We start from the raw sequence: 22,558 nt of genomic DNA, 5'->3' as shown, positions 1-22,558 counted from the left end.
AAGTATGTCTCCTGCATTTCAGGCTTGAACAGTGAGGGAGGAGACAGTGCTCTGAGAGGTGGGAAATGAGAGAAGGAAAAACTGCTTGTTGTATAGGCTTGTTGTGTAGCCTTTCAGTCTCTCATCCAAGTTTTGAGGTGCTCATTAGACACCCAGACATGAGTCTTGTGCCTCCAGGGAGTGCTCAAGGTTAGCAATTGAAAGATTTTTAAGCTAGGGAAGAGGTCAATAGAGAAGACATAAAGGCTAATACCCAACCCCATGGACAAATATCCAAAGGGAAATCTCATCTAGTCACTGCTTATCCCAAGTAAAGCTTTGGAAGATGATACCTCTGCTTACTGAACATATTTGTTAGGTGCTATGCTAAGTATGAAAGTGCTTCAGTATATCCACACAAGTCCCTGTTGTAATGGAGCTTTTGTTCTAGTGAGTGGGGGCACAGTGGATATGAAACTACAGACAAACATGTCTTATAGTAAAAAATGCTGTCAGGAAAAACAAAGGAGATGCTAGTGGAGAATGCTGGGCAGAGCATCGTGGTGTTATTGTTTCTACTAATGTGAGCAAAGTAGGGCTCCCTATTGGGATTTCATGGGAGACACCTGCAGGATAAGAGAACCAGGCATTCAGATATCCCGGAAAAAAGCATTATAAAGAAACAACAGCAAATACAAGACTTGGAGGAAGAGAACACTTTGGCATGCTTAAAGAGCTGCAAAGGGGCCAGTGTGTCTGAAGTGGAGAAGGCAAGGTGCAGAGGGTGGAAAATGGGGTCAAAGCAGTAAGGGAGGGCTTAATTACCAGTGATGATGGTTCCAGCCTACTGAGGGTGTATAAATTGCTAATTCTGCACAGTAGCTCCACCTCCATATTTAGAAGCTTATATGAGAAATGGTCTCACAGACTTTTGTGGAGGCAGAGGATGAAGTTCAGGAAGATAGAAATGTGGGAAATTAATAAACATGCTACTAAGTGGTTCTAGTTCAAGTGCCCTTGTGAATTACCATCCTCTGGTGGATAGGATGAGACTCACAGATAGGACTTTCATCTGGGGACCTTCCACAGACTGCCTAAGTGTCCTTAGGACATGGTGTGGCCCAAGAAGGACACCAAGGAGGGGTCTGTGGTGGCTTCGGCCTCTTCTGTGATGTCACACACTTTCCCTTTGCTACTTGTATTTGAATTCTACTAATGTTTCCTTCATTTTTGTTGGTGTTTTGCTTCACTTTTTGAGGCAGAGTTTCTCTGTGTAACATCCCTGGTCATCCTGAAACTCCCAGAGATTCACTTGCCTCTGCTTCCCAAGGGCTGGATGTGCCACCACTACCTGGTGAATTCTATTACTTTTTATATAATGTATTTAATTTATTTTATTAATATATTAATTTTATTTATTTTATTTATTCTTCACCATCTTCATAACCCACTGAAGAGACAGGTTAAGTGGCCTCTATGGATAGAAAAGACAGAGATGTAGGAGGGATATTTTGCTTAATTTATAGAGACTGCTTTATCTTGCATTTAAATTAAGAATGGGTAAGATGTTAATTCTTTATTTATATTACTTTTTTTACATATCAATCCCAGTTCCCTCTTCCTCCCATCCACCCAAGCCTATCCCCCATTGTGACCCCCATCCCATTCCCCTTTCACTCCCCAGGGAGGGTGATGCCTTCCAGGAGGGATCATCAAAATCTGTCAACTCATTTGGAGTAAGATCTAGGCCCTCCCTTGTGTCTCTAGGCTAAGGGAGTGACCCTCCATGGGGAATGTGCTCCCAAAGTCCTTTCATGCACCAGTTCCACTGTCAGAGGTGCCATAGACTGCCCAGGCCTCCTAACTGAGACCCACGTTTAGGGGGTCTGGGTTGGTCCTATGATGGTTCCCCAGCCATTGCTCTGGGGTCCATGAGTCTCCCCCCCTTGTTCAGGCCAGCTGTCTCTATGGGTTTCTTTCTTTTTTTTTTTCCCTCTTCTAGAATAATCTTCAAGGGTAGCTGGGGCTCTTATACTGCAGTATAAGACTCTGAGTAATTGGAAAAACCTAATAGCTGGACCCTCTCCTAGGTCCAGCATTAATGAGTAACTTTATGTACTCTATTTATTGTTTGACTTTATTTACTTCTTTCTATTTTTATTTGAGACAGAGTCTTGCTGTAGAGCCCTGACTGCTCTCTCTCTCTCTCTCTCTCTCTCTCTCTCTCTCTCTCTCTCTCTCTCTCTCTCTCTCTCTCATGCCTCTCTGGTCTCCCTGTCTTGACTAGGATTACAGGTGTGTGCCACCATGTCCCACTCATATCTCACATTACTTCCATTGTAGAATAGTTTGGAAATTAGTTTGTGTAAACAGATTCTTCACAGAGATATATTTCTTTCTCCCAAAATCAGTTCCTGACTCTGTTCTAGAACTACCTGAGGAATGCAGACTGTTTATCTTTCTTGTGAAGAATTAGCAATATTCTCATATAGGCCTGGAGATGTGGCTTAATTATAAATTTGCTTAGCATCATTTTCTCTTAATAAATTGTAAGATATTTGTGCAACACATTTAAGAGACTACTCTATCTTCAGCCCTGAGTATTTGTATATTTTCCATGTCTTATACATACTAATTTTCAGACCTGTCTAAAGAATGTCCTATATATAGCAGATGAAGCCTCAAGGGTTTTTTGTTTGTTTGTTTTGTTTTGTTGTTGTTGTTATTGTTTTTTTAATATAATTTATTTTTTAATTTTTATTTTACATATCAATCCCAGTTCCCTCTCCCTCTCTCCCACCCTCTCATGCCCCCTGACCACCCACCCCTCCCATCCCCTCCACTCCACATGTAGGGTGATCCCCTTCAGGAGGGGTCATCTAAATCTGTCAAGTCATTTGGAGTAGGGACCAGGACTTCTCTCCTGTCTCTAGGTTAAGGGAGTATCCCTCCATGGGGGATGTGCCCCCAAAGACCTTTTGTACACCAGGAACACATCCTGCTTCCATTGTCTGAGGCCCCTTGGACTGCTCAGGCCTTCTAGATGAGACCCATGTTCAGGGGGTCTGAGTCAGTCCCATGCTGGATTCCCAGCTATCAGTCTGGGGCCCGTTAGCTCCTCCTTGTTCAGGTCAGCTATCTCTATGTGTTTCTGCAGCTCGGTCTTGTCCTCCCTCTCTGCATCTGGATTCCAGTTCAGCTCAGTGTTTAATTGTGATGTTTGCTTCTGTTACCATCAGATGAGGGCTCTATGATGGTGGATAAGTTAGTCGTCGATCTCATTATCAGGGAAGGGCATTTATGGTTGGTTGCCTTTCCTCTATAGCTCTAATTGTTAGCTGGAGTCAGTCTTGTAGGTCTCTGGATATTTCTCTAGGTTCAGTTTTCTCTTCAGACTTATAATGGCTCCATCTTTTATGGTCTCTCTCTCTCTCTCTCTCTCTCTCTCTCTCTCTCTCTCCTTTCATCTATTCCTCCCCTGACTCAATCTTCCTAGTCCCATGTGCTTTCCTCCCCTCCCCTTCTCTTTCTCCTAGTTCCCTCTCCACTCACTGCCCCCCCACTCCCCATATGCTCAGGAGATCTTGTCCCTTTCCCCTTCTATGAGGGACCATATATGAATCTCTTAGAATCCTCCTTGTATCCTAGTTTCTCTGGCAGTGTGGATTATAGGCTGGTGATCCTTTGCTCTATGTCTAAAATCCATATATACCATGTTCCTCTTTTTGTGACTGGGTTACCTCATTCAGGATGGTTTCTTCAAGTTCCATCCACTTGCCTGCAAATTTCAAGATTCCATTGCCCCCCCCCGCCGCCGCAGAGTAGTAGTTCATTGTGTAAATGTGCTACATCTTCTTTATCCATTCTTCAGTTGAGGGGCATCTATGTTGCTTCCAGGTTCTTGCTATTACAAATAATACTGCTAGGAACATAGTTGAACAGATGGCTTCATTGCATGGATGTTCATCTTTTAGGTTTATGCCTAAGAGTGGAATTGTTGGATCTTGTGGTAGACTGATTCCCATTTTCCTGAGGAACTGCCATACTGATCTCCAAAATGGCTGTACGAGTTTGCACTCCCACCAGCAGTTGAGAGTGTGCCCCTCTCTCCACATCCTCTCCAGCATAAACTGTCATTGGTGTTTCCGATTTTAGCCATTCTGACAGGAGTAAGGTGGTTGCCTTCCTTTGATTTCCCTGATGGCTAAGGATGTTGAGCACTTTCTTAAGTGTCTTTCAGCCATTTTGGATTCCTCTATTGAGAATTCTCTATTCAGTTCTGTATCCCACTTTTTAATTGGATTATTTGGTATTTTGGTGACTAGCTTCTTGAGTTCTTTATATATTTTGGAGATCAGCCCTCTATTAGGTGTGGGGTTGGTGAATATCTTTTCCCATTCTGTGGGTTGTCATTTTGTCTTGTTGACTGTTTCCTTTGCCTTACAGAACCTTCTCATTTTCAGAGTCCCATTTATTAATTGTTGATCTCAGTGTCTGTGCTACTGGTGTTTTGTTCAGGAAACGGTCTCTTGTACCAGTTCATTCAAGGGTACCTCCCACTTTCTCTTCTAAGAGATTCAGTATGGCTGAGTCTATGTTGAGGTCTTTGATCCATTTCGACTTAAGTTTTGTGCATGGTGATAGACATGGATCTATCTGCAGTCTTCTACACACCAACATCCAGTTATGCAAGGACAATTTGTTGAAGATGCTTTCTTTTTTTCTATTGTATAATTTTAACCTGTTTGTCAAAAATCAGGTGCTCATAGGTGTCTGGGTTAATATGGTGTTCAATTTGATTCCATTAGTCTACTTGTCTATTTTTGTGCCAATAACAAGCTGTTTTCAGGACTACAGCTATATACTAGAGCTTGAAGTCAGGCATGGTGATGCCTCCAGAAGTTCCTTTATTGTACAGGGTTGTTTTGGCTATCCTGGGTCTTTTGTTTTTCCATATAAAGTTGAATATTGTCCTTTCAAGGTCTGTGAAGAATTGTGCTGGGATTTTGACAGGCATTGCATTGAATCTGTACCCATACAAGACCATGGAAGACCTTTCCATTTTCTGGTATCTTCTTTAATTTCTTTCTTCAAAGACACAAAGTTCTTGCTATATAGGTCTTTCACTTGTGTAGTTAGCGTTACCCAAGTTATTTTATGTTGTTTGTGGCTATTGTAAAGGGTGATGTTTATCTGATTTCTTTCTTAGCCCCTTTATCGTCTATATAGTAGGGCTACTGATTTTATTTATTTAGTTAATTAGTTAGTTAATCTTGTATTATACCACTTTGCTGAAGGTGTTTATCAGCTGTAGGAGTTCCCTGGTAGAGTTTTTTTTGGGGGGGTCACTTATGTAAACTATCATATCATCTGCAAATGGTGGAAGTTTGACTTCTTCCATTACAATTTGTATCCCCATGATCTCCTTTTGTTGTCTTATTGCTCTAACTTGAACTTAAAGTATAATATTGAAGAAATATGGAAAGAGTAGGCAGCCTTGTCCTGTTTGTGATTTTAGAGGAATCACATTAAGTTTCTCTCCATTTAGTTTGATGTTGGTTGTTGGTTTGCTGTATATTTCTTTTAGTCTGTTTAGGTATGTTCCTGTTATCCCTGATCTCTCCCTGACCATTATCATGAAAGGGTGTTGGATTTTGTCAAAGGCTTCTTCAGCATCTTGTGAGATGATCATATGGTTTTTCTTTTTCAGTTTGTTTATATGGTGGATTACATTCACAGATTTTCATATGTTGAATCATCCCTGCATGCCTGGGATGAAGCCTACTTGGTCATGGTGGATGATTTGTCTAATGTGTTCATGGATTTGATTTGCCAGTATTTTATTGAGTATTTTGGCATCAATGCTCATGAGGGCTATTGTTCTGTAGTTCTCTTTTTTAGTTGTGTCTTTGTGTGGTTTGGGTACCAAGGTAATTGTAGCCTCATAAAAAGAGTTTGGTAATGACCCTTCTGGTTCTATTGTGTGGAACAATGTGAGGAGTGTTGGTATTAGCTTTTTTTTTTTTTTTTTTTTTTTTTTTTTTTTTTTTTTAATTTCTGCTAAAATTCTGCACTGAAACCATCTAGCCCCTGGATTTTTTTTTTTTTTTTGGTTTGGTTTTTAAGTAGATGTTGATGACTGCTTCTATTTCATTGGGGGTTATAGGTCTATTTAAATTGCTTATCTGTTCTTGATTTAATTTTGGTAAGTGATATCTCTCCAGAAAACTGTCCATTTCTTTTAAATTTTTGAATTTTGTAGAGTACAGTTTCTGCAAGTATGACCTGAAGATTCTCTGGATTTCTTCATTGTCCATTGTTATGTCTGTCCCCCTTTTCATTTCTGATTTTGTTAATTTACATGTTCTCTCTCTGCTTTTTGGTTAGTTTGGGAAAAGTTTTGTCTAGTTGATTTTCTTGAAGAAATGCCTCTTTGTTACATTGATTGTTTGTATTGTTTTCCTAGTTTCTCCCTTATTCATTTCAGCCCTCATATTGATTATTTCCTGGTGTCTACTCCTCCAGGGTGAGTTTGTTTCGTTTTGTTCTAGAGCTTTAAGTTGTGCTGTTAATTCTCTAATGTGACTATCCTCCATTTTCTTCATGTGGGCACATAGTGCTATGAAATTTCCTCTTATCCCTGCTTTTAAATGTCTCATAAGTTGTGTCTTCATTCTCATTGAATTCTAGGGAGTCTTTAATTTCTTTCTTATTTCTTCCTTGACCCAGGAATGGTGCAATTGTTTGTTGCTCAGTTACCATGAGTTTGTAGGGTTTCTGCAATTTGTGTTGCTATTGAATTCCAACTTTAAAGCATGGTGGTCTGATAAGATACAGGGGATTAGTCCACTTTTTCTTGTATCTGTTGGGGTTTGCTGTGTTGCTGAGTATGTGGTCGATTTTAGAGAAGGTTCCATATGGAGCTGAGAAGAAGGTATATTCTTTTGGATTGAATATTCTATAGATGTTTATTTAACCCAATTGGGTCATAACTTCTGTTAATTCTTTTGTTTCTGTGTTAAGTTTCTGTCTAGTGGTCCTGTCTAGTGTTGCAAGTGAGGTGTTGAAGTCTCCCACTATAAGTGTTGGGGGGTTTATGTGTGATTTGAGTTTTAGTAATATTTCTTTTACGCATATGTGTGCCTTTAAATTTGGGGCATAGATGTTCAGAATTGAAACTTCATCTTGATGGATTTTTTCCTATGATGAATATTAGATGACCTCATTTCTCTTTTGATTAATTTTAGTTTGAAGTCTAATTTCTTAGATATTAGGATAGCTACACTATCTTGTTTCTTGGGCCATTTGTTTGGAAGATCTTTTCCCTTTACTCTGAGGTAGTGTCTGCCTTTGAAGTTGAGGTGCATTTCTTGTATGCAGCAGAATGATGGATTCTGGCTTCATATCCATTCTGTTAGCCTGTGTCTTTTTATAGGCAAGTTAAGACCATTAATACTGAGGAAAATTAAGGACCATTGATTGTTAATTCTTGTTTGTTTTGGATTTGGTGGTGGTATTGTATACCCTGCTCTTTTTTTTTTTTTTTTTTTTTTTTTTTTTTTTTTGGCTTCTGGCAAAGTGGGATTGTCTATTGCCTATGGTTTTGTGATTGTAGTTAACTTCCTAGGGTTCCTTCCAGAACTTTCTATAGGACTGGATTTGTGGGTATTTATTGTGTAAATCTGGTTTTATCATGGAATATCTTGTTTCCTCCCTCTATAGTGATTGAGAATTTTGCTGGATATAGTAGTTTCACTGGGCTGGCATCCGTGGTCTCTTAGTATTTTTAGAACATCTATCCAGAACCTTCAGGCTTTTCCATGGAAAAGTCAGGTGTAATTCTGCCTTTATATGTTACTTGGCCTTTTTCCTTCGCTATTCTAAATATTCTTTCTTTATTCTGTATGTTTGGGGTTTTGATTATTATGTAACAAGGAGACTTTTTTTTTTTTTTTGGTCTAATTTGTTTGGTGTTCAGTAAGCTACTTGTACCTTCATAGGCATGTCCTTCTTCAGTTTGGGAAAGTTTTCTTCTATGATTTTGTTTAATATGCTTTCTGCACCTTTGATCTGGGCTTCTTCGCCTTCTTCTATATCTATTATTCTTAGGTTTGATCTTTTCACAGTGTCCCACATTTCTGGATATTTTGTGTTAATGATTTGTTGGATTTAACTTTTTCGTTGGTAGATGAGTCTATTTCCTCTAAGTTATCTTTAGCACCTGAAATTCATTCTTCCATCTCTTGTATTCTGTTGGTTATGCTGGATTGTTTGAATTTTTTCATTCAGCTATTTGATTTTTTTCTTTGGTTGTATTTTGTTTTGTTTGTTAACCCCCCTTGGCTTTCCTTGCTTTCTTTAAGAGATTTGTTGATTTCTTGCTTTTGTTTGTTTTGTTTTTGTTTTTGTTGTTGTTTTGTTTTGTTTTTTATTTGTTTGTTTTCTTCCATTTCTTTAAGGGATTTCCTCATATCCTCTTTAAGGGCCTCTATCATTTTCATGAAATTGTTTTTAAGGTCATTCTCTTCTGCTTTGTCTGAGTTGGGATGTTCAAGTCTTGCTGGTGTAGAATCCCCAGACTCTGGTGGTGTCATATAACAATTGTTAGATTTGTTCTATTTTCCATCTCTTCTTTCAATGGGTACAGGTGGGGTCTCTCCCTCTCCTCTCCAGAGGAGGGTGGAGGGGCAGGGCTGAATGGCACCTGATGTTGTATCCTTTGTTCTGCCTCCAGGTCCCTCTGGGGAATTTGGTTGTAGAAAAGGTCTGGCAGCTGCAGGTCAGGGTACTTGAAGAGGGGTATGTGGGGGTTGGGGGAGCTCCTGGTACTCATTTCTCTGCTGGAGAGTGGAGGGACAGGGCAGGAATGGCGCCTGATACTGGGTCCTTTATTAAGATATTAATTCTTGCATTTATTTTTAGAAGCCCTGAAGTATTAGTTGGAGCAAGCTTATCTAAGCCTTTAGCTGTAGAGCTTGAATTTGAAAGGCACATCTTCAGATTAATGCATAATGGAATATTTGAGTTCTCTTGTGTCATTTGTTTATTGTAATATGTAAGTATGAAAATATGTTTCTGATATACTGAAAATTTTTACTTGATGTGGATAGGAATGTGATTGCTTTTTTAATGAATACTTTTTAAATACATAATCTGAAATTTCTGTTTCAGGAGCCAAGTTTAGAAAGTATGTGGGACACTCTGCACACGTTACAAACGTCCGCTGGTCCCATGACTTCCAATGGGTGTTAAGCACAGGAGGAGCAGATCACTCGGTCTTTCAGTGGAGGTTTATTCAAGATGCTGTCAGTAATGGCATGCTGGAAACCACACCCCAGGGTAAAAAACAGTTCTAACTTCCCAATGTCTTTATTTTTCAGTACTCATTTTAAGGAATATTCCTAATATCTATTCTGGAGCTAAACAGCTAAGGTAGTTTTCAAAATTCTATTTATATAATAATTATTTAATATAAAGAAAACCTTCTGAGGGGCCAGAGAGTTGGCTCAGTGGGTATAAGCACTTGTTCTTGCAGAGAACCAAGATTCAGGTCCCACAACCACATGGTGGCTCACAACTATGCCTATCTCCAGTTCCAGAGGATCCAACACCCTCTTCTGATCCCTGGGGGCACCATGCATGCATGTGGTACACATACATACACACAGGCAAAACACTCAATCACACAAAATAATTGTGAAGAGAAAGGAGAAACCTTGTAGATTAGTATATTTTTGGTAAGTTATTTTCTTTGAAGGATTTTGCTTATACTGTGCCTGGAGGTTCACACTGAAAAAATGACTTTTGATGACAAGACGAAAGCATGTTTGTTAGGCCTTGGGAAGACTAAAGCAATGGACCTGCTCAGTGTGTGAAGTGATAGACAACTTTAGGGTGCAGAGAAGGGATTGAAACTGTAGTCCACAATGTGGTCCTAGATGATCCACATCAATGGGTACATAGTTTTTTTAATTTACATCTATTTGAGGTATCCATATGGATAAGCAGGCAATAGAATAGTGATGATGCAAGCCAACATGTTTAATTATATGATTTTGTGGGGACATGACCATGGCTCTTTCAAATGCTTGGTGGATATGTTTAAAAACTAAAGAGGAACTGAATGGTAGTAAGTGCTTGGAGTTTTTAACCCTACCTTTCTCTTTGGTAAATCCTACACTTTTTTATTTTACAAAGTATGATTTAAAAAATCTAGAACTCCTAATATCTAATTATAAAGAAAAAAAGGGAACCACATACCTACAATGCCAGCTCTTAAAAAGTAAGGCTAGCTTCTGGAGTTCAAAGCCATCCCTGGAGCTAGCCTCTGGAGTTGAAGGTCATCCCTGATGTTTAGTGGGCTCTAAGCCTCTGTAAAGTGAAAGCTATCATCACTAGCACCTCAGCATTTCCTTGCCTGTGATAGGTTCTGTCTCTGCAGAAGGTGGCACTGATTCCTACAGTGAAGAATCTGACTCGGACTTGTCTGATGTACCTGAACTGGACTCTGATATCGAGCAGGAAACTCAGATCAATTATGATCGTCAGGTCAGTACAGAGAGCACAAAAGCCTGAAGCCACTGTGATTTTAGTATTGCTCTGAAAATGGATGGAGCTGAGGCAGAAGAAAAATGTTAAGTGAGGGGCTAGAGAGATGCTCAGTGCTTAGAGCACTGGCTACTCTTCCACAGGACCTGGGTTCAATTCCCAGCACCTACATAGTGACTCATAGCCATCTGTAACTTCAGTTCCAGGTGATCCAGTGTCCTCTCCCAGCCTCTTCAGGTATTAGGCATGCAAATGGTGCAGACACATGTAAGCTAGCAAAACACTTTTACATATTAAATTATTTTTTTAATTAAATGGAAGGGAATGGCTAAGTTTTCAAGCTCAGTCCTGAGCATTTGAACTTTTCAATTTTTCATTATATATTTACTAAATACATATTTATATGTAGTTTGTTGTTTTTTTACTCTTAAGCTCTTGGGAGTTCTACTACCCAACTCCCAAATAAATCATATGGAGGCTTATTCTTGCTTATGAATGCCCAGTCTTAGCTTGGCTTGTTTTTTGCTAGTTTTTCTTAACTTAAAATATCCTGTCTACCTTTTGCCTCTGAGCTTTACCTTTCTCTATGTATATCTTTTCTTTCTTATCCCATGTCTGGCTGTGTGGCTGGCCCCTTCTTTTCTTTCTCCTCCTCTTTCTCCTCCCTGATTTTTCCTCCTATTTATTCTGGGGTCTGGTAACGCTGCCTATACTTCTGCCTACCTTTAGCTCTTTATTAGACCAATCAGGTGTTTTAGACAGGCAAAGTAAGACAGCTTCACAAAGTTAAACAAATGCAACATAAAAGAATTCAACACATCTTTGCATCATTAAACAAATATTTCATAGCATAAATAAATGTAACACATCTTAAAGTAATATTCTACAATTTACATGACTATTATTTTGCAAAGAAAGATGCATAAGTACATGTTTTTCTTATTTCCTTAGCAAATCATAAAACTGTACATTTTTTAGGATTGGTACCTTTCAAGAATGATAGACTGTGTGTGAATAGTTATCCTCATTTCTTGCTCAATTAGATAGAGATTACTTTTTGTTTAGAGATATTTAATTCCAATGTGCATTCTCTATCCAGTAAGAAACTACTTCTAGCACAAAAGTTGGCAAATCACATCCAGTCTTCTCCCACAAAGGTTAAGAACTTTTTAGTAGAAAGCAGGGACTGTTAAAGCAGTGCTTCCAAGGAATCTTGACATAGTAGCATGTCGTGGTGATAGCTTCAGAGATTCAATTTTCTCCTGTCTTTGTATAAGTAACATGTTTATAGGTGTGTGAGACAAATTCTGCACATGAAGGTGGAGTGAATAAGGCATGAGATCCTAGATACATATGTGTCAGTGTCATCCAAGGAAACTTAAGAGACGGACCTTTGGCAGCTCCCACACACCAGTTGTCTTCATGTGGCATGTTAACTGGCTTGCCCCTTTCCACGTGGCTACTGTTTTAAGATAATGCTGACCTGGACTTCTTTCCATGGACTTCTGATGTAACTCCATATAAGCACTGAATTTTCTGCTCCTGTAGTCATTTCTTCTTAATTTGGTACAAAGACAGTGCGGACAACAGTTCAGATCAACTTCATAATTAGATTACTTTGACTGTGTACTGACAAATGTGTTATGCAGTACAAGCACTAAAAGGGATTTGGAAGGAAACACTAAGTAATGCACCCAGAGATAATGAAACTTAAGCAAAATAAGATCTAGGAGAGGCTGCTGTTTTGTTTAGTTGGGGGATTTTTATTTTATGATGTTAGGAAGCAGTAACAAGGCATGACCACTGAAAGCCAGTCTTGGACTTTCTTATCATCTGTGACTTATCTTTCAGTGCCTCTACATACATTGGTTTACAATATTCCCAAGTTATTCCTGAGTAGAGACTTTTATTTTGTTCTACAGATTGAGGCCCATGGTGCTATATGTTCATCAAAGCAGTAGAAATGCCCCCAGAAGAGAACCATGATTTCAGATAAATAATTATCTTTAGACTGAGAAGTATAGTTCATTATATGTAAAACAGGAAAAAAAAAACCAAAAAACAAAAAACAACCTTCTTACTTCTTTTTTGATACCTTAGGCCCAGTCCTGAAAGGAAACTTCATTGTAGCTTTATTTTCTGGGCCTTTTTTTTTTTTTTTTTTAGTAATATAGTTGATCAAATTGTTATGGGAATCTTTCTGTGATGAGCACAGCAGCATTATAGTGGGTGAAGAATAGAGAAGCTATCAGCGGTGGGGCTGCTAGCATGGAGGAAACCAGGACAACTCCTGAGGGCAGGCTGCCGGGCCATTTGTATTCTTATTTATACCCTAAAACCACATGCTGGAGTGGGCAAGCCAGTGAGAGTTTACAGACACTTGAGTGGCAGTCAGCAGGCTGTTAAGGGCAATGACCAATGTTCCAGGTAGCAAGTGAAGGCCTGCTTGACCTTCATTAAAAAAAAAAAAAGTCAGTATCTTATAATTGGTCTTTTTATCTTATTCTACTTCAAAATGAAAATTTTCTTTCCTGAATATGAGAAATTACTACTAGATTGTGAGGTTTATTTTCTAAATGTGTTGAAGTGGTTTTTGAGAATTAAGCATAAGCAAGATAATTTTATGTACATTTAAACTGTAGCAAGTATTTCTTCAGCAGTAGACTTTGATTTTTGGATTGGACCAATAGAATTTCAGACTCAAATCTGTCCAAGTCCATGAGGTCAGGAAGGAAAGCATCCCAAAGAACAGTGTTAGAAGGAGAATGACTCAGAAAGCCCCTGTCTTACAAACATCAGAGGTTTCTTACTCTCTGAAGAAAAATATATTTACTAATAATTCCTTTTCTTTCTCATTTACTAGAACATCAACTTTATTTTCCGGATATAATTACCTAAGAAAGCAATAACAAATCAAGGGAGGAGAGTAAATGTTTTAAATCTCAGCTATTGGAAGATTTCTTGGTAACATGGTTACATTAGGGAAAGGAATGTTGAGTCTATGCTACATAAAACCCACATTTTATTGAAGCAATAGGTGGTCTCTCTACAATGCCAAGACACTGTTTAGACGCTTGAGCAGGGGATGTTGGCTAAACTTTTCTATTGTGCTTGAAGGTTTACAAAGAAGATCTACCTCAGCTAAAGCAACAAAGCAAAGAGAAAAACCATGCAATGTTCTTTCTCAAGCGGGAGAAGGCTCCAGAGGACAGCCTGAAACTTCAGTTCATACATGGGTAGGTGGCCTGCCAGGGGACCCTGAATTGTTCATGCATGGGTAGGTGGCCTTCCTCTGTCTCCGACAAACTTGTCATCAGTCAGTCTACTGCCAAGCCAGGGAGCTCCCTTTTTGAAATGATCCCCTCTGCAGGTTGCACCCCCTGTAGTGACATCTCAGCTGACTCTGTCCAGCTTTCCTAGTTGGTACCATGACCTCCACAACTCTGGCCCTGACATGCTTCACGTGTTTCCATGCTATGGCAGCAGCTCATGTCGGTGTCACCACTGTTGTCCTACATTCTCTAGTCCTCCAATCCTCATTGAGAAAAATATAAGCATATCTAGTATATTATAAATACCTCAGACATTTAAATGTAACCAATAGAACCCAAATGCCATGCTTCATTCCTGCTATTGTCAACTTTTAAAATACGAGAACAACTATTTATATCATCATATTTTCTATCATTTACATTTTATGTAAACTTTTATAACATATATATGTATATATATCTATATATATAGATATATAGATATATATATGAATTCTATTATAAAATTGTACCTTAGGGGAAAAAATGTACCTTAATATATGTTTGAGAGTCTTCAGACACTGTATTGTCTATAAAGAAATAAAATCTAAGCATAGAAACCAGTGCACAGTAGAACACATGCATGCTCATAGTACACTCATGTAAATGTGTGCACACACACGTGTGCAAATACTAAGTAAAATATAAAATGAAAATTCCAAGACAGCATAGCTTGTCTGAAATGAGATGTGTTGAGTGTGTAAAATAAATTTCAGTTTTAAAGAAGTAGCAGAAAAAGCATATACTCATTAAAATGTTTCTATATATTGATATGATTACTTAAATGTGTTGAGTTAAAAGTTCTTAAAAATAGGTTGGGTTTTTTTAGAGACAAGGCTAGCCTAATGCTTGTAGAATCCTCCCGTCTTAGCTTCCTCAGTGCTACGTGAAATGCCCCTTGGGACACAAAAGGCCAGAGCAGTCCTGATTAAAAACAGATAAATGTACTTTTATTTGGCTTGTTCTTGGGTGGGTTTACCAGTCCCAAAGAACAGGGCTGGAGAAGTTCCCTGCCCAAGCTAAAGCAGGGAGGTTTTATAGACCTTAGGCAAGGGGTGATGATGTGCCAGCCAGGAGCTGGGACTGTGCCCAAGTGTGGTCAAAAGCTAAGTCTCTGGGTAGACATTTGGGTGAACTGGTCATGGCAGAAAGGCAGTTGCTCCAGTTGCCAGAGATGTGAAACTGGGTGTTTGGCACCATTCCCTTGTTCAGAACTTTTTCAGTGTGTGTGGGTTGGGGGAAATAGGGCGGACTGGGTTTACCAGCTTCTGCAGGGGCAAGCAGGGGGTTCCAACTGAACACTGCTCAATAAGAAAATGTTATTACCTGTTACGAGTAAGGTTTTCCTGCCGGTCTGGTCCCACCACCGCATCACCCTCAATTAACACACAGACATGCTGTATTTGATATAATGCTGTTGGCCAGTTACTTGTTTCTTATCAGCTAGCTCTGTCATAATTATTAACCCATTTCTATTAATCTAAGTATTTCCATGTGGTCTCATCTTACCCAAGAGTGGGGCTGGTGTCCTGCTCTCTTTAGTCTCTACATGCTGACTCTTCCCTACTACTTCCTTGAATCCTCCTTGTCTCCTAGTCCTGCCTATCTTGCTTTCCTATTGGCCAACAGTGCTTTATTCATTAACCAGTATGAGAAACATATTTACAGAATGACATCTCCCATCATCTCCTCTTTTCTGTCTAAATAAAAAGAAGGGTTTTAACCTTAACATAGCAAAATATATCACATAACTGTTATCAAATAAGAATTACAGTTAACAATATTTAGTCCATTAACATTTAGTAAGATTTAAGAAAATATTTCATCATCTATTCTATCTTTGTGAGTCTAAAGTCCTATATGTAACTTATCTTTAATCCTAACTAAGGAAAACTATAACCATAACTATTTGTCTTCAACGCCCTCAAAAACCATAGAAGGATAATATAAACTCTAGAAATGGCAGAGACATCTTGCTACCTGGTCAGGCACCTTAAGTTCTTCTGTAATGTTTCATCTTCAGCCCATAGGCCATAGTGTGTCTGGCAGACTCCTCAGCAAAGCAGGAAACTTTAAACTGTCCATCTGTAGTGGCAGTTTGTCATTCATTTTTCTCTGTGTCCTGCATACTGTCTGACAGACTCTTTCATGAATTAGGAACTCTGTAGCAACAACCATCTTGTATCAGCACTCATTTTCCTGTGGGTCTTGTATGTCCAGTTTATATAGCATAAAGTCAAACAGTCCAGGCAAGAGTAGTTTCTTGTCCAAATGGCTAGTCTTGCCATATTGGAAGCAAACTTCATAACGCGTTTCTTCGATGTCCATTTTCCTTTCTGACCCAGGTGGTGTTGCCAGGAGCATTTATGTCTCACTGTCAAGAAAAACCCTAAACCATTTTAAATGCCATAATCTGTAGGTCTTTGAAAGGTTTAAAGAATGTCTATTTATCTCAAATACATCTCTGAATATCTAGAAATCCTAAGTAACTTAACTATAAGTTTTGACTATTAAAGGTAACAATCTATAATCTGTACTGTTATACATTTTTAAATGAGCTATATAAGCACAATACCTAAACAAGAGGAGAAATATATATATTAAAAAATTGAACTTAATTGTATCAAATGAAAATCCATTCCAAGGCAAAGTATTCATATCTATACCATAATTCCTTTTTTTTTTTTTTTTTTTTTTTTGCCTTTAAAAAGAGATTGGTTGTGGTCATTATCCATTTATAACCAACCCCATTTAAATGAAAACAAACATTTATAAATAATATTTGGGAATTTGGGCGTCGTTCTTTCCAAACTACTTCCTGCTGGTAAGGGGCGCTGTCATGGGGGATCCTAAGAAGAGGCAGAAATCCTGGCTGTAGTCTGGAAGGCTGCCTTGTTCAAGCTGTTTTGAATGTTGGATCACCTGGGCATTGCTTCAGGGGGCCTTGCTTGATCAAACCACATTAGTCTGGAAGGAATACACAGCTTTTCATTTTCTGTGGAAACAAAAATAGAAATCCTTTTCCCCAGTAACTTGTCCTGAAACTTAAATTTTGGAGTCAAAGCATTTTTAAAATATATAAATTGAATTGATCCAGCAGCATTTCCTTTAACAGTTGTTTCCTTAGCAGTTAAACAATACAAAGACAATATAATACCGTACAGTATCCAGATTTTTTCCATTTGTGGCTTTTTTATTATTCTGTTTCTTTTCTATTTTTTGAGACAGGGTTTCTCTGTGTAACTCTTATCTGTCCTGGAACTCACTCTGCATACCAGGTTTACTCTGAAATCACAGAGATCTGCTTGCCTCTGTCTCCTGAGTGCTGGGATTAAAGGTGTGTGTGACCACACCCAGGTCCTTTCTGTCTTTTTAAAACCATTTTATTCTTTTTCTCTCCCAAGCCTACATATATTTTAAAACACACTGTAAACCTTTAGCGGTTTTTCTTAATATGAATCTGTCTTTACTGTAAATCTTTATCTTTTTCTGGCCACAAGTCTTTTATCTGGTAAACAACAACATTGCTAAAATGAAAGTCATAGCTGTATTAGCCGTGATCTATCCAAGATGGTGGCGGGTACTTTTACCGCCAGAACTGAGAGCTGTGCTCACTGCCTTGGTCTATGCTGCCATTCAGCAGCATGTTGCCGGCTTGAAGATGTGGTCACTGCTATTGCCAGCCCTGATACACACCAATAAATTGTTAGCAGAGTTTCTTAAAAGCCATGCATTTTTTGTTTGTTTGTTTGTTTGTTTGCCACTTATGCTGAGTCAGGAAACCTCTCTTAAAGGAGCTGTGCAAATCTGTGCTTGTCTCACGCAAAAGAGTCCAACCCTGAAAAATGCTGTTAGCAAGAAGCCTTGCTTGTCTTTGTTCTTTTGTTTCTAAAACCCTTTTTTAAGCTTTTGTTAAATTTTATGTGGAAATTCTTATTAGCCACGTTGCCATAAGTAAGAGTAGTTTTTCCGGCAGCCTGGAACCACTGCCGCACCAGCCCCAAATAACACACAGACACGCTGTATTTGATATAATTATGTTGGCCAGTTAATTGTTTCTTATCAGCTAGCTCTGTCTTAATTATTAACCCATTTCTATTAATCTAAGTATTTCCACGTGGTCTCATCTTACCAGAGAGTGGGCCTGGACCTCTGTTCTCTCGTCTCTCCATGTTGACTCCTCCTTACTATTCCTCTAATCCTCCTTGTCTCCTAGTCCCACCTATCTTGCTTTCCTATTGGCCAACAGTGCTTTATTCATTAACCAGTATGAGAAACATGTTTTCAGAATGAATCTCCCATCAATTACCTATTTGGTTCACATGTTTCTGTTAGATAATAGTACTGTTTATTTTAAAAGTTGTTACTGGAAAAACTGACCAAACCAATATTAATACTACATATTAATATATTTAGTGGTTAATCACTGTTTTCATAAGTTGGTGGTGTGTGTGTGCATGCATGTGTGTTTTCATTAATCCATGCATGCATGTGTGGGTGTGTGCTCACATGCTCTTATGCATTCATGCATGTGTGTGTGCATGTTTGTGTACATGTGCATGTGTGTGTGCTTGTGCATGTGTGCTGTCATGAATCCATGATGTGTGTGTATGTGTGTGTGTGTGTGTGTGTGTGTGTGTGTGTGTGTGTACATGGATGAGTAGAAATCAACACCAGTTGTCTTACCCAGTCACTGTCCATGTCAGCAGTTCTCAGCTTTCCTAAGGCTACTGGGAATCCAAACTGAGGGACACATGCTTAAACAGCAAACGTTGGCTGAACCAAGTCCTCCAGCCCCCAATAAGGCTTTTCATTTCAGATAGCTGTGTATATATTGTTTATGGATAGAACGTAGCAGAGTTTAGCATGAGTCTAAGCCCACTTTTCAGCTTTTTTTTTAAGATGAAAGCATTGAGTTAATTCTCACAAATAAATAGGAAAAACAACAATACTAATATTTTTCAATTCTCTAAACTCTTTCTGTATTATAGGCCAAAAATAACATTTTGATTTTGATATCACAAAAATGTCAATTTGTCTATATTATTCAATAAGTTGTCTACTTGATTTTGTTAAAAAATCAATAGTTGATTTACAAAAGGATACATTACTCACCAGATGTGGTAGGGCATACCTTTCATACTAGCGCTTACTCAGGAGGCAGTGGCAGGTAGAGCTCTGTAAATTTCAGGCCAGCCTGATCTATAGTGAGTTTGGGCATATAAAGCTACACAGTGAGATTCTGTATCAATAAATTAAAGTTATTCAATTGTGTTTGGAATTGTCTTGCTTTGGCACCCCAAAGGTACTGTACCCCCAAAGAACTAGATGGAACATAGGAAAGGAAGCCTGAGCCTTGGTCTAGACCTGTCAGAAGGAGACTTGAATTGCTTTGTTGGTTTGTTTTGATACATATCATATAGCCCAGGCTAGCCTTAAACCCACTATGTAGCTGCTAATGACCTTCTGATTTTTCTGCATCTGCCCCATAAGTGCTGGGACTGAAGTTGCGCACTGTTACACAGAATTGCTTTTAGCAAAGAACATGGACACTAGTTGAAGATATGGAAGCAGATCTGTGAAAACAGTTCTCTCCATGTGCCTCATTCACAGCACATCAGCACAATTGCTTTGCCTGAACAACTCGGACTTCATTTGTGTGCTGATCTTTTGCCCACTGCACTTCAGTTACAGGGGCTACGACTGTAGGAACAACCTGTTCTACACACAGGCTGGAGAAGTGGTGTACCACATTGCTGCAGTTGCTGTGGTGTACAACAGGCAGCAGCACACTCAGAGGCTGTACCTGGGGCATGACGATGACATCCTCAGCCTGACCGTCCATCCAGTGAAGGACTATGTGGCCACTGGACAGGTGTGTGACCAGAGCTTAGCGAAAGAGAAAGGGCAGTTAATTTCTAATCCAATTTACCTGAAATAGAAAAAAAATGTACTTGGTAGGAATAAACATAAAGCTTGAAACTGAAGACTCTGAAAACATTGAGGAGGCAGGGGTAGGGCACGTGGGTAAAAGTTATGACACAAAGACAGCAAGTGTACATTTAAATGCTGTCTTCAAAAATCCCTTATCAGGGAGCCATGTGCTGGGCACAAATCTGCCAAAACCCAACTCGAGAAGCTTCAAGAATGTTTCTTCCTCAGGAAAATACTGGAGTGGACTAAATTGTTTCCAGTTGTCTTCCTAACTTACAAATGATGTATGCTGCATTATTTCTGAGCTGTGCTTGACCCTAAGAAGCCGCGTTATCCTGATTACCATAAATGCCTAGTTAACAGCATTATCCTGTCACTACAGGTTGGAAGAGATGCTGCTATTCATGTGTGGGACACACAAACTCTAAGATGTTTGTCACTATTGAAAGGGCACCATCAGAGAGGAGTGTGTGCACTGGATTTTTCAGGTAAGTTCTCACTAGTATCACAGAATATGAGTCTGACTAATTTTTAAAAAACATCCTCCTACCTGATAGAGCTCTGATTGTAACCAGGTAAGCTCTTTGCATGTTGACCCCAGCCTGAGGCTGGAGGCCATATGTGAGTACACATTCACTGCACTCCAGGCCAGCACCTGGGGTTCATGTTGTCCTAAGTCTGCTTGAGTGGGTGAAATCAAGAACAGCTGCTCCTGTGGAAAGTCTCAGCTACAACTGTCCAGTGATGATGAAGAATATTAAATTTAACCAGATATGTGGACTTCTTTGAGGCCAAAGCAGCAAAGGGTTGCCAGAAGTTGGAGACAAGTGTTCACTATATCAGGAATATAGCATGGGACCATGTCTCAGACAACAGAAGATCAGTTCCATAGGTTTGTCTCCAAATAATTAGTAGCACATTACTTCTGAGTTAAAATATAAAGAGCTAGGGAGAGCTACAGACCTACAGAGGGCCACTTTATAAAATAGGAAACAAATTTTACATTTGGGAAAAAGAATTTCCAAATTAAATTATGAGTTCAGTACCATAAAAATCCTATTGGTAGATGCTGCAGTCTGTAAAGTAAGTTTCCTTGAAGCTAGAATTACATAGTGGAATTCTGTTACACGGGCTGGAGAGATGGCTCTATAGTTAAGCTGTTATTTGGGAGGACCCAGGTTCCATTCCCAGCACCCACATGGCAGCTCACAACTGTCTAAAAACTCCAGTTCCAGGGGATCCAAAACCCTTTTCTGGCCTTCACAGGTGCCAGGCATGTACAGAGTATATATAAATACATAGAGGCAAAAGACCCACACATATACAATAAAGAAATAATTTTTAAAAAGAAAGTCTATTATAGATATTACTACCTAGAAAATTTTAAACATTTCATTGTAGAAATTGGGTCAGTAGAAAAGCAAAGCCTGACTTTCAAAATAAATTTGATTGCATAAATGTCTAAATAGCATTGATTGTCTAAACAGTATTCAGGTGTTTTGAATATGCAAAATATTGGAAACTAAATGCTAAGACTCCACAATCTCTTTCTGTTGTCCCTCCCCCGTCCTTCTCTTATCCATGCCCTTTCACCTGAGCATGCTACTTTAATGAAGCTGGGGCTGAACCTCACTGATAGAGCACTTGGCTCACCAATAGAGCCAGCATCAGTACCATAATAAAGTAAAGGAGGAAAGGAGGAGAGAGAGAGGAAGAGGGAGAGAATAAGAGTGAATGGACTTGGATTAGACAATTAGTGGTTGCTGGGCTTTTTTTTTTTGTAAAGGAGTGAATGCATTAATGCCAACCTCATTCTACCTTACTCACTTCTAGAGTCTTTTGGAAAATACCATCTTCACCATGGATTCCCCCTGGGTGATTGAATTGGGTCTGTATCTTTGGATAGAAATTAATGACATTAGCTTTTCTTGGCAGCATTTCGCCCACTAGCCCCTTCGTGATTCTTCACCTCTAACTGCAGTGTTTCATTTTACTCATGTGCTCTGTTCAGGGTTCCCAAGTCTTTAAGAGCAAGACTGACTGTTTTCTTCATTCTATCAGATAGAAATAACCTGCCTCTTCTGCCTCCTGCATCTCACTGTTTAGAGCTTTTGTGCAACCAGTCAGGGGCCATGTGTTATTGTTCCTTGTGCATCTCTGTATCCTGCACAGTAAACTAGGATGTTCAGGAGCACCCATCTCTCTGTTCCCACAACACATTTTGTGCTGTGGACAGAGAATGTACTTTAAAGAATATTATAGATGAATGGCCTTTATCCTGCTTCTCACTGTTACTGGTAGAACTTAACATTGTAAATCATATTTGGGAGGTAATTATCTATTTTCTTAGCAATTGTAAGATAAGGCAGTATTTTCTTTTATTAAATATTCAGATTCTCACAAACTATACAAATATGAGTTGCTATGGCATTACTAAAAGTTTTCCACTAGCTCCTGTGGCTGTTGAGTTAGGAGAAACAAGGATAGACAGTTTATTCTTAAGCTGATAGGCCTGTGTGGCAGGAGGTGGCATGCATGCTGAGGGAGGCAGTTCTCAACAGTGCACCTGCAAGCTGTCTGCTGAGATTGCATCGCAATACACAGTGCATGCAAAATCTTAGGCTTCAAGAAGTTTGTTGTGAGCAGTTTTAAATTGTGCACCCTATGTTCTTAACTAAGTAGCAAGATCTAAAAGAAAGTAAAATGTTTCCTGTATGACTATCCCAAAGACTCCAGTGAGTCTCCTCATCTTTTCTTTTTAACCCATAGCCTACTACTCAAAAGCT

General features: G+C 39.1%; 1 protein-coding gene across 1 annotated transcript in view; it reads left to right on the top strand.

The window, feature by feature from the left end:
• Eml6 (EMAP like 6) overlaps positions 1–22,558 on the top strand; it is a 314,487-nt gene that overhangs the window by 212,115 nt on the left and 79,814 nt on the right. The window contains exons 11-15 of the mRNA XM_051200701.1: positions 9,151–9,318; positions 10,421–10,527; positions 13,645–13,763; positions 19,527–19,713; positions 20,155–20,260. Coding sequence (XP_051056658.1) covers positions 9,151–9,318; positions 10,421–10,527; positions 13,645–13,763; positions 19,527–19,713; positions 20,155–20,260 — 687 coding nt within the window. The remainder of the gene's footprint in view (positions 1–9,150; positions 9,319–10,420; positions 10,528–13,644; positions 13,764–19,526; positions 19,714–20,154; positions 20,261–22,558) is intronic.

This window comes from Phodopus roborovskii, unplaced genomic scaffold, assembly GCF_943737965.1.
Source record: "Phodopus roborovskii unplaced genomic scaffold, PHOROB, whole genome shotgun sequence".
Classification (NCBI taxonomy): Eukaryota; Metazoa; Chordata; class Mammalia; order Rodentia; family Cricetidae; genus Phodopus; species Phodopus roborovskii.
The sequence above is the reverse complement of the archived record's forward strand: the minus strand, read 5'-3'. Positions and strand labels throughout refer to the sequence as shown.